Below are 12,287 nucleotides of genomic sequence, written 5' to 3'. Positions count from 1 at the left end.
GTTATGACTTTTTGTAGTCTGATTGATATGAAACTGAATAAGTAAATTAAGTTAGGTAAAACTGTCATTTTCATTATTTAAACTCAGCTTGTCCGTGAACAATTATAATTTTTCCAATTGTTTACATCCAACTTTATTGGTATAAAAAGTGATTTGTAATTGTGTTTATATAATTTCTGGGTTGGCATGTAGACTGCCAAATATTTTATATTTTTAATTTATATTGACATTTTATTGACAATTTTGCCATTAATATTATATTGACAATTTATGTTGTCAAAAGTTATTTTAAATGGGATTTCTCTTGTCTTGCTGCCGGACTTTTTGTAATATACAAAATTACTGATGATTTATGTAGATTTATTTTATATCTTGGCTACTTTGTTGATGTTGTTAATTATTTCATCTAGTTTTTTCACTGATTCTTTAAATATACCATCATATCATCTTCAAAGAGTGATAATTTTATTTCCTCATTGCCTATTCTAATTCTTCAATTTCTTTTTTTCTTTTTTTATTGCTATAGCTAACATTTATAATTTGACATCAAATAATAGTGGTGATAATGAGTATCTTTGTTTTACTTCTAATGTTATTGGGAAGACTTCTATTTAAACTCCATTAGAAAAAAAATGTTTACTGATGACTTTAAACAGCTACTATTTTCCATCTTAAGTCCATAAATGGACTAACCCATTTTAAACATTTTAAGCAAAGTTCCATTTACTCCTATGTTCTCTATTATTTTTAGTAGAAATGGTTGCTGTATTTTGTCAACAGCTTTTTTTCTGTCTCTTTTGAGATAATCATAAGATTTCTGTTAGTTTTATTATTGACATGGCATTGATATGTTATTGATATTGATAGATTTTCTTAATATTGAACTATTTAATACTGTTTTACTGATATATATATATATATATATATATATATATATATATATATATATATATATATCACAGCTGGTCTTAGATATGATCCTCAAGATATATTGCTGTTATCCCCTTGTTAACATTTAACTTAAATTGTTTGTATCAAAATTCACTAGGGAAATTGGTTTATTGTTTTTTTCTCTATTTTGACTCTTCCTGCTTTATGCCAAACCAGGACCAAATAATTTTATATAGTAATGAATTAATTGTTTTTTCAAATGTTTAGTAGAATTTGTTTGTGAATCCATCTGACCCTGCAGATTTTTCCTAGGGTTTTCTTAGGGTTTCCTAGAGATTATCAGATTATTGGTTTATAGTTAGGCAAAATATCCCCTAATAATTGCTGCATTCTATTAATTTTGGTATATCATCTTTTTAATTAAGTTATTGTTTATATTATTTTTCTTTGACCCACATATTTTAGCATAAGATTTAGTTTCCAATTAATTTTGATCCATCTTTCCATGACCCTATATGACTTGTAATTTATATTGTGTCATGATCTAGAAAGATTACATTTAATATTTCTACCTTTTTTGTATTTGATTGTGGGGGTTTATGCCCTAATACTTGATTGTTTTTTGTGTAAGTGTCATGTATTACAGAGAAAAAGGTATATTGTTTTCTGTCTCCATTCAATTTTTTCCATTGAACTATCATATTTAATTTTTATAAAATTCTATTCACTTCCTTAATTTCTTTCTTGTTTGATTTATGTAGTTATTTGAGGGGTAAGTAGAGATTCCCTTATTAACATGCTACAACATTTGGTACATATATGTTTAATATTGTTTATGATAGCTTTTAGTAAAATATAGTTTCCTACTTTGTCTCTTTTAATTAGATCCATTTTTGTATTTGGTTTGGGATCTTAATTGCTATCCCTTCCTTTTTTTTTTTTTTTTTTTACTTCAACTGAAGTAGAATAGATTCTATTCCAACCATTTACTTTTACTCTATTTGTGTCTTTCTGCTTCAAATTATTTCTTGTAAACTATATAATAGGATTCTGGATTTTAATCCACTCTATTATCCGCTTTCCTTTTATGGTTGAGGTCATCCCATTCCCATTCAAAGTTCTAAGGATGTATTTCCTTCCATCCTATTTTCCCTCAGTTCTCCTTTCTCTCTTTTCTTTCCAACCTGTCCCTCTGCACCAGAGTTTTGATGACCACAGCCTCCTCTCCTCAATATGCCCTCTTTTTTAATGTCCCCAATTTACTTTTCTTATTCCCTCCTTCTCCTACTTTATTGCTATTATTATTATAGATTTCTACACTCAATTAAGTATGCCTGTTATTTCCTCTTTGAGCCAATTATAATGAGATTAAGATTCAAGTAATGTCCCCCACACTCCCATTTATCCCTCCACTGTAATAGATCGTTTGTTTCTATTCATGTGAGATAATTTACCCCTATTCTATCTCTTCCTTCCTTCTCCCAATACAATTCTTTTTCTCAGCCCTTAATTTTTTTTGAATTTTGTGAATATCATTCCAAAAGTCAACTTACATCTGTACCCTCTATCTATGTGTACTCCTTCTAACTGCTCTTAAAATGATAAAATTCTTAATAGTTACAAATATCACTTTCCTATGTTGGAATATAAACAATTTAATTTTAATAAATCTCCTTATGTTTTGCATCTTTCCTATTTACCTTGTCATGCTTTTCTTGATTCTTATATCTGAAAGTCAAATTTTCTATTTTGCTCTGATTTTTTTTTCATCAGGTATGCTTGAAAGGCCTCTATTTCACTGAATATTTTTTTCACTTGAAAGAGTATGCTTACTTTCAATGTATAGGTGATTCTTGTTTGTAATCCTAGTTCCTTTGTCTTCTGAAATATCATATCCCAAGCTCCCTGGTTCTTTAATGTAATCCTAACTGGGGTTCCATGATATTTGAATTGTTTGTTTCTGGTTGCTTGAAGTATTTTCTCCATGACCTGAAAATTCTGAAATTTGAATATAATATTCCTTGGACTTTTCATTTTTGAATCTTTTTCAGGAGGTGATCAATGACTTCCTTCAATTTCTATTTTACCATCTGATTCTAGGGTATCAAGGCAGTTTTCCTTGATAATTTCTTGAAATATATCATCCAAATTTTTTTTGTCATGACTTTCAAGTAATACAATAATTCTTAAACTCTCTCTCCCATATATATTTTCTAAGTGACTTGTTCTCTAATGTGGTATTTCACATTTTCTTCTTTTTTTCATTCTTTTGATTTTTGTTTTATTGTATTCTGACGTCTCATAGAGTCATTACCTTCCATTTGCCCAATTTTAATTTTTAATGAATTAACTTTTGTGATTTCTTTTTCATTTGATCAGCTCTACCTTTTGAGGAGTTGTTTTCTTCAGTGAATTTTTGAATATCTTTTTTCCAGCTTTTTTGCTCCCTATTTATCAAGGAATATATTGATTTTCTTTTTATGGTTTTCCCCCATTTTTTCTTCTATCTCTTATTTGTTCTTGAAATCCTTTTTAGCTCTTCCACATACTTTTTTTTGGATCTGAGATCAATTCACATTTTTCTATGAGGCTTTGGATATAAGTGTTTTGACATTGTTGTCTTCTGAGTTTGTTTTGACCTTCATTTTCATTATAGTAATTTTCTATGGTCATATTTTTTTTTTGCCCATTTTCTGGCTTTTGGCCTGCTGCACTGGAGGCTTGAGGTCTTACCTTCTGTGTCACTGCCCTGCTGTATCAAGACCACAGGGCTTTGCCATTGACCTGCACTAAGGCTTAATGGCTCTCACTGACTTGCTGGCGTGCAGTCTGCTTCTGACTTGCTTGGACGCTGTAGTGTCCTGTCAAAAGATTGAATTCAGCTCTTTTGATTCTAAAAGGCCACGGCTTTATCTACTTTGCCATCAAGTTAACCTAGAGATCAACCCTAGGAATTCTCCATACTGACAAAATCAGAGGACTTTCTACAAATTTTCTACAAATTAAACATTATAGAAGCCAGTACTGTTGTAAGGGAAGGAGGATTAAAACCTTCCATTTGCTTCTGGTGCCTTAAGAAGGCGCAGTCTTTTTTTCCCAAAAAAAATTGTAGCTAGCAAACAAAACAATACCTGTATACCTCCATGATGCACTGTGTAAAAGAATACATAGCTTGTATAAAAGAGAGAAGCTATCTGGGAAGTCAGTACATGGGGCAGCTAGGTGGCATAGTAGATAGAGCACCAGCTTTAAATTCAGGAGGACCAAGTTCAAATCTGGTCTCTGACACTTAACACTTCCTAGCTGTGTGACCCTGGGCAAGTCACTTAACCTCAGCCTCAGGGGGAAAAAATGGGTCATTCTAGAGTATGGCTGATAATACTGCCATCACTGGAATAAACCCTCATCACCTGATACCTGGACTATTGCCCAGCTAGCTCAGTCGGTAGAGCATGAGACAGGGTCGTGGGTTCGAGCTCCAAGTTGGGTGCCAAATTGTAGTGTCCTGTCATCTCTCAAATGTAATCCTTCTCTGGGAGGAGGGTTCTTTTCTGTATAATCTTTTCCTCTGTGAGCAGGTTTCTTGGGAGGCTTCTGGAGCCTCCAGCCAGCCTCTTCTTCTTCCTGAATCCTGGCTCTGAATCTCCTCCAGCTCTTGTCCTTCCCCAATCCAGACTGCTTGTCCAGGCCCAATGTTGCCTTCTTTTATCCTCCCAGAGAATGGGCTTGTGGGAAATAATTCAACCAATGAACTTGCTCCTTTTAAAGGTTGTGTAAACTCCTTTTTCAGAACTCCTTTTAAAGATGTGAACTAAAGGTGTGAACTTTGAGCTAGAGAATTGTTAAGTACTGACTTATCACCTAGTAAGAACCTAACAGGGCCACCTTCATTGGACTGCACCCTTCTTTTATCTGAGTGAAATAAATAATTTATCCTGATCTTCTAAGTTGTCTTGGTCTGGGAAAACTATTTTGCTTCATTGTTTTTATTGTTTTATGAGGCAGAGTTTGTATTTGGAGGAAAATTTGGGAGGGCTTAAGTTTCTGCCTTATCTTGATTCCTCCCAAATTTCAAACTTTAAAGAGCTATATAAGTAGGAGTTCTATACAATGTCAATTTAAAAAATTATCAAGATACTTCCAAATTCAGATTTGCTGGGAGACCAATATTGTTCCCTCCTCCTTCCCCCAAAAAAGAACAAGAGGCAGCATGTAATAATGAATGGAATTCTGAATTTGGAATCAGGAGCAGAGTTAAAATCTTACCTCAAATACTAGCAATGTGATCCTGGGCAAATCGATTTATGTCTCTTATGGGTTCCCTCATCTATAAAACGAGAAGGTTGAACAAAATGATCTTTGAGAATCCTTCCAGGTCTAAATATGTAATAATATTATTATATTAAGAAACATGTTTCCCTCTACATGGAAAAAGTACAATCTATTGTAAGAAATTATTATTTTATTGGTTGAAATTTCCCTTTCCCATTTAATTCTCACAACAACCCTCCTAATATGGTCCTAATAGTACAGATGAGGAAATTGAGGCTGATAGTTTAAGTGATTTGCTCATGGCAAGTATCTGTTGTTTAATGCTGTAGAATCTAAGTTCAGAATATTGTCCACTGCTACCACTACCATCTCAAGAATTAAATTGCTGTGAAGTATCTGGAAAATCATCCTAATGTTTAAAAGCTTGAATAACGTTATTAAATAGGAATAATGAGAAAAAAATTAAGTAAAAGTCAAAACTGTGCTCAAATGCTTCAGGCATTATTATGCAACTATTTGTGTAAATAACTCTCAGTTGTTAGGGTTGATGACTGCTTTCAAGGAAGGAATATAGGCAACAATATTTGCTTGTATCTGTCTTTGGAAACACTGCATTTTAAAGAGTTCTGAAAGTACTTTTTTTTTGTACTCTGAGTAGGTTTTGAGTGCCAAGAAAGCATCCATCATAATTACACTTACTTCTCATTTCTTTGAATTTCATTTCAGCCCTACATGCATCCCTGGAAGACAGCATAAAGTTTCTGGGGGAAGTAATGGCTGAAATTGGACCAAATATCATAGATAAGCCCTACATGAATCTCTTCAACGTACAACAAGCCAATGAGATCGTCGATTACTTGAAGATGAGGTATTCTTCCTTTCGCAAAGCTATTTCAACCCTGAAGAAAGGGCCTATGAAATAAAATAATGCCTTTAAGAAACTTTGAACAAAGCCAACTTTTTATTTTTGTACATCAGCATACATAGATTTGCCACCTAACAAACAAAAGTCAGGAAATGCAAAGTTTTAACTAACTTAACATCTCTAAAATGTGCTTATGGTAAGATGGCATTTTCTAAAGTTCCTCTTATGCTAAAATACGCCAGGATATTTTTAGGCCTAGTACTCAAGCCCACATCTTCCTGCACATCTCATGTTTCAAGGGTATTTCCGTGCAATCTCTAAGATGGAAGGGTCCTCAGTGGCCACTGAAGGTTATCAAACTCACAACCCAAAGGCTAAGTATAGCCAGAACTAGATCAAAACATAATGGAGAAATGTTTAATAAAATAAGAAAAATGCAATATGACATAGACAATGTTAATTTATGATTTTCTAAATCACTATGCACCCATAGGTAACATTGCTATTTGGGTTTGACACCATTAATCCAGGCCACCTGACAAAGAGGCACTCTGTTTCTCACACAGAAAATGACCAATATTCTCTGCTCTAATTCCTCCATTGGTGGAATACACAATCTCCCAGAGAAGCCCATTTCACTTTCAGCTAAGACTGATTTCGGTGAGCTATGTAGAGATTAAGGTGATGGGCACAGAGCCAGGATGATCAGAGAGAGATCAGATTCTGCTTCTGACATTAAATTAGTCTGCTGTATGATCAGCTACAGACAAGCCATTTAATCTTTATGATCCTCGCGCAACATTTTAAGACTAAAAGACATAAATAACCATGAATTGTGCCAGTGAAATGAATGCCTACAAATAACATCCCAAATGACTGATTTACACACAATTGAAATGGGTCTCTTCTTCCTCTATTTCTTGCTCTCAGTTCTGCCTCCAGGAGCCAAGCAGAAGAAATAACCCCTATTTCACCTGATAATCTCTTAAAAACATGAGGACATTTGTTATATTCCCTGATTCTTCTCTTCTCCAGATTAAACATTCCCAGATCCTTTAACTAATTCTCATTCAGCAGCCACACCTCAGTAAAACTCTCTGCTGATGGACTAAACCAGATTGAAGCCTCAAACCCAATGGTTAGTTAGGGCATATTTACCTCAAGTATCTGAAAACTTTCCCTGGTAAGTGGATGAGAACATGTTATTCCATTGGCCATGGAGTCAGCTGAAACGGCTCTGTAGCATGTTCCAAGATGTCCAGGTCACCATTAAATTGTGGTTTATTCCTGATCATTTTGACTTTTTGTTCTGTCTCTGAACTTTGGTGACTCTGGAAGAGAGTAGGACTGATGACTTTAGACAAATCTGCCTCATTTAAACCCTATCCATTTTTTGAGTCAAGACATTACCCAAGATGCCATTTGTCCTCTTCAAAAGCAAATGACAAACAATTGCAGCAATTTAGCATCAAATGGAGGCCCTTGGTCGCCATCTTGGTTGCCTTCTAGATTATCATATACTCACAACTAAGCACTCTATCTCAGCTGTTGTAGTTCTTAGAGGATAATAAATCTACTCCCTTCATTTTACCAATAAGGAAACTGAGGCATAAGTGGCTTAAGGACTTGCCTATAGTCACACAATTAGTGCCTGAGGCAAGATTTGAATCCATGTCTTTCTTGTTCCAACTCCAACCCATTATTCCACGCTGTCTCAACCACCACACTCATGGCTACCATGTATGAAGGCTCAATAAGCCCTGAAATCATAGATCTAGAGATAGAAGAATAGAACCAGATGTTCCGATCCCTTCATTTTACAGATTAGGAAACCGAGATCAATGGAGAGTGACTTGCTTAGTGTCCTACAAGAAGAAGCACCCTCAGAGATGGGATTTAAGTCCAGGTTCTCTGACTACAACATCAAGCTCTTTTACCCAAAGGTGTGAAAGTATGAGAGCTCGTACAAATCTTGCCAGGCAATTTAGAAGCAGCCAAAAATGCACACTAATACACATTAACACAATAAAATAGTGAGTGCAGACTCCTAAACAAGTCCAGACATCCCCCATCCCTTCACAGCTTCTTCAAAACACTCCGGATTTCTCTTTTGTGATGGCCGTGTCCCTAATTTACACTGTCATTTTTTACTTACTGGTCCTACATCTTTACATCTTTCCTTTAATTATGAGCTGCAGATTTTTACGCTTTCATGTCCCTGAGACTTGCACATAGTAGGCCCTTAATAAATGGATTGTTAAATAGAACAGAATTAAATTAAATGTGTTATGTTAGGGGAGAGATCCGCTCCTAATGCAGCTCTGAGAAACCCAGCTGCCTGAGGATTTCTCCATTGATTTCAAATGCATTGAAACTTTGATCCATTACAACTTTCAGCAAAAGCCATTATTATACATGCTCAGTAGCTACATTTTAAATGTTAATTTCTCAGTTATATTAAAATCAATTTTCTTAAATAGCAAAAGGCACCAGAGTGAAACAGAAACCACTAAGATTTTTTTTTTGTTCTCGGGCATTTTTGGAGATTATGAGACTATTAATTTTCCCAACCAGCAGGAAGAGAATTAAAGAAATTCAAATATTACCACAAACAGGATATTAGAGCTCAACATTTCAGCATCTTCCCAGTCTCCAATGAGATGTCACTGAGAGTCATCATTGCACCGGCAATGGTATCATTTGTTTGGGGGACCCTCTTGACCCTTGATATTGTCAGAGCTACTTAGTTTTTTAGGTTTTAGGGAAGGAACAAAACAGACTCATTAATCATTCCTTCTTTTCTGCTAAATTTATCCAACCTCTCCCAAGAAAATTAATAACCATATTTAAGTTCATCCTTAAGAAAAAAAAGCAGTATGAAATTGATGATGAATTTCATCCTAATCAGTTTTAAATTAGAAAATAAGCTCACTGAGGGTAGGAACTAAATTTTTTTGGTCTGACTTTAGCCTCTTGGTTAAATTTCTGACTTTCTGTACTTGGACATTTGATCTGAAGCTGAATATGTGTTAGGAAGCAGATAACTTGATATCTTATTATTCTCAATAAATGACATTGACCAAAAGGGCATCCCCTAGCACCTGACACATTGCCTCACTCATAGTAAAAGCTTAATAAATGCTTTTTTGAATTGAAATGATCTGAAGTGAATTGAATGGAATTAGGGAAAACCACAGGAGAAATGAAAACAAGTTGGAGCCCACGGAGGCAGCATAGCTGGTTCCAATGACTAGGACTTCCCCATAGGAGAGGAATTGGATTTCTTCTGTTCAGTCCCAGAGGGAAGAGTTGGGAGAAATATTTCAATGGAAGAAGGTACCATTAAGCTAGTTCAAAGATGATGTAAGGAAGAACTTCCTAAGCTCTCCCAAACTGGAGCTTCCTCAGAAAAGTCACAAAATGGCCAATTCCCATGTATACCAATAAGGGAATTTCTGGATTAAATCAGATGGCCTGTGAGGACCCCTCCCTACTCAAAGATTCAGTGTAGTCCTCCAATTCTGGGTCTTCAGGGCAAGCCCAAATTTTATGGGGGCAAAGGGGAGGGAGGGTGCCCTACTACTGAGTAATATTCAGGGCTTCTTTCAGGCCCATAACTCTTAAAAAACAGTACCTAATAATTCTAGTTTCTTAATTTTTCAGATGGAATTGTGACATGATTTTAAATGCTACATCACATTTCCAAACACCACATCATTTTAAAAACGCTTAAAAGTCTTAGCCTTTATCGATAATTTTTTTTTCTACAATGAGGGAATAGGGCCATAACCATTAGTGCTAAACATCTTTCTCCTGGTCAGCTTGACAGACTGCTAATATAATCATTACCTGTGGATGTGTACTTGACAAACGAAATTGACTGCAGTTCCCCATTTATTTTGTATTTCAGCTTATTTCAACATTATAAGCTGTATGAATTTCTCTTCTTCTCTCCCAGGGACGAAATTGTGATAGGAACGGAGGTAAGTAATTTATCTGGATGGAACCAATTAAGCTGGATCTCTTAATGCATACTGATTAGCATCTGGGTTCTTTAAAGGCTTAGAGCAAATTCTTGTCATGATTACTCAAGTATTAATATAACCAACTAGTAGTTTGGGAAAAGAATAATGGTATCAGAGGAGCTCTGGATGGAGAAAGCCAGTTCTCTTTGGCAGCAAGCTTTGTGGATGGAATGCAGTTCAGTTGTTGGGGTAGTGTGAAAAATCAGATCAAGGATGTCTGCTGTCAGTCATCAAGCAAAAGCGGGAGAAGAGAGGGGATTGGGGCTGGATTTGGAATCAGAGGATGTGGAGTCAAATAGAAATTCTGGTCCTTATGTGCCATCACATAATCTTGGGAAGATTCTGATATTTCTTAAGCTCTTTTGCCTCTCTGGAAAAATGGGGGGTTGGAGTGAACTAGGCAACACTCCATCTTTAAGTTCATCATCTTATGCTCCAATTAAAGCCTTCAGAACCTTCCTCTGGCCTTGTCACTCAGCCATCCCTTCCTCTCCTTGAAAGTGTATTTCATTCTCTCAAGATACTTTTCTTTGGGATCACTCTCCCTAAAAAATTCCAGATTAAAAAGGAGACTCCTTTTATGTTCATGTTTTTCTCTTCCTATCCAAATCTGATCAATTTAAATTCAACTTCCTCTAACAGTGCCATTCGTGGGAAAAGCCCTGAATTTAGGGGCCAAAGACCTGGGTTCAAATGCATATAATAATGTATATAATAATTGTATGGCTTGGGAAAATCATGTAGTAGGATCTTGAGCTTCTAGATTTAATTCTGGATGGAATCTCAGAGCATTCTCCTTTTGCATATGAAGAAACTGAGGCACAAAGATGTTAAGTGACTCGTTTAGAGTTATATGGCAAGTATGTGAATTGAAATTTGAACCCGTCTTCCTTACTCAGAGTAATGCAGTGGATAGAGTAGATAGGAAGGGGATAGAAAGAAATCTAGCCTAAGACTTACTACCTGGGTAAGTCTTTTCACTCAATTTGCCTCAGTTTCCTCATCTCTAAAATGAACTGGAAAAGCAAACACTAAGAAAACCCCAATTGGAAGAGGCAAATACAACTGAAACAGCAGAACAACTTCCTTGCTCCAAATCCAATGCATTATCCACTTTACTGGGCCACCGCTACCTCTGATTGCCCTCTTTGGGCATCACTTTTTACCTTTGTAAAGCGAGGCTGCAGTGGATGATCTCCAAGATCTCTTCTAACTCTAAATCTAAATTATTAGTAAAAAAAATAGAGGGGAAGGGAACGAAGGCAAAAGACCCAGAAATGGAAATTCTTACTCTGGGACAAAATAATCTGAAAGCTTAGGAAGAGATGGTGACTACAATGGAGAAGCCCGCAAACCAAGCCCTCAGTAAGAATATTCAGCATTTTAATAGCAAGATAAGATTTGTAAACCTCTTTTACAAATATTATCTCATCTTGTCCTGACGATAACCTTTGGAAATCAGGGTGGGGGGTGGGGAGGGGGTACTAATATTTTCATTTATAGTTGAAGCAGAGAGACATGTTAAGTTACTTGCCTAGGATCACACTAGGAAGTGTGAGGCAGGATTTGAATTTGGGTTTTCCTGACTAGATTTAGCAAACCAATCCACTGTCCCACTGGCCTTCCTCCTAAGTTTTGGGAGAAGAGAACCTGGAGGCCCATCGGTGATAGTAACACAGATCTAGGTAGGATGGAGTCGGCGTTAAGGAGGAACACGAGTGACTGAGTGATGGTGGGAGGTGCTACGGAAGCCACTGTAACCTGCTGAGCTTCTATCAAGGGCTGTGAGTGCAAGAGCAGCCAGCCTTGCAATGGCTAGCTACAGCTGCTGAAATGTGCAATCATGTCAGAGAACAGAAGAAATGGGAGCAGGACAAAGGCGTGAGGGATGGAGATTGATCAGCTAGAGAGGAGGGAGGATAGAAAGGGAGAGCACTGGAGGAAAAAGACCAGGGAGGGCCAGGATTGAGCTAAAGAAGGATGTAAAGTAGATGCAAAGTTTTGAATTTCAGAAAATAAAAGAGACAAGAGGTAAAAAAAATAAAAAAATAAAAAAATAAATTGCTTTCCATGGCGAATGGGCATTATCCAGGATTAAAGAATGAAATGGGCCCAAAGATTTTCATGTGAATGAGAAGTCTTGGCTGGAAGGTAGAGCTCAAGGTAGGGATGGGAGTGGGAGAAATAATCATGGGAATGAATTGTTTGTTTGACAGGAAATGTATCAACTATTA

The 12,287-nt window shown here is 36.0% G+C and overlaps 1 protein-coding gene across 1 annotated transcript in view; it reads left to right on the top strand.

Annotated features, from left to right (window-relative positions):
* The window catches only part of CABCOCO1 (ciliary associated calcium binding coiled-coil 1), a 157,729-nt gene that overhangs the window by 52,246 nt on the left and 93,196 nt on the right, over positions 1–12,287 (top strand). The window contains exons 4-5 of the mRNA XM_074296647.1: positions 5,890–6,031; positions 9,939–10,011. Coding sequence (XP_074152748.1) covers positions 5,890–6,031; positions 9,939–10,011 — 215 coding nt within the window. The remainder of the gene's footprint in view (positions 1–5,889; positions 6,032–9,938; positions 10,012–12,287) is intronic.

The sequence above is a fragment of the Sminthopsis crassicaudata genome, chromosome 2, assembly GCF_048593235.1.
Source record: "Sminthopsis crassicaudata isolate SCR6 chromosome 2, ASM4859323v1, whole genome shotgun sequence".
Lineage (NCBI taxonomy): Eukaryota > Metazoa > Chordata > Mammalia > Dasyuromorphia > Dasyuridae > Sminthopsis > Sminthopsis crassicaudata.
Note: the sequence above shows the minus strand (reverse complement) of the source record. Positions and strands in the feature narration are given on the sequence as shown.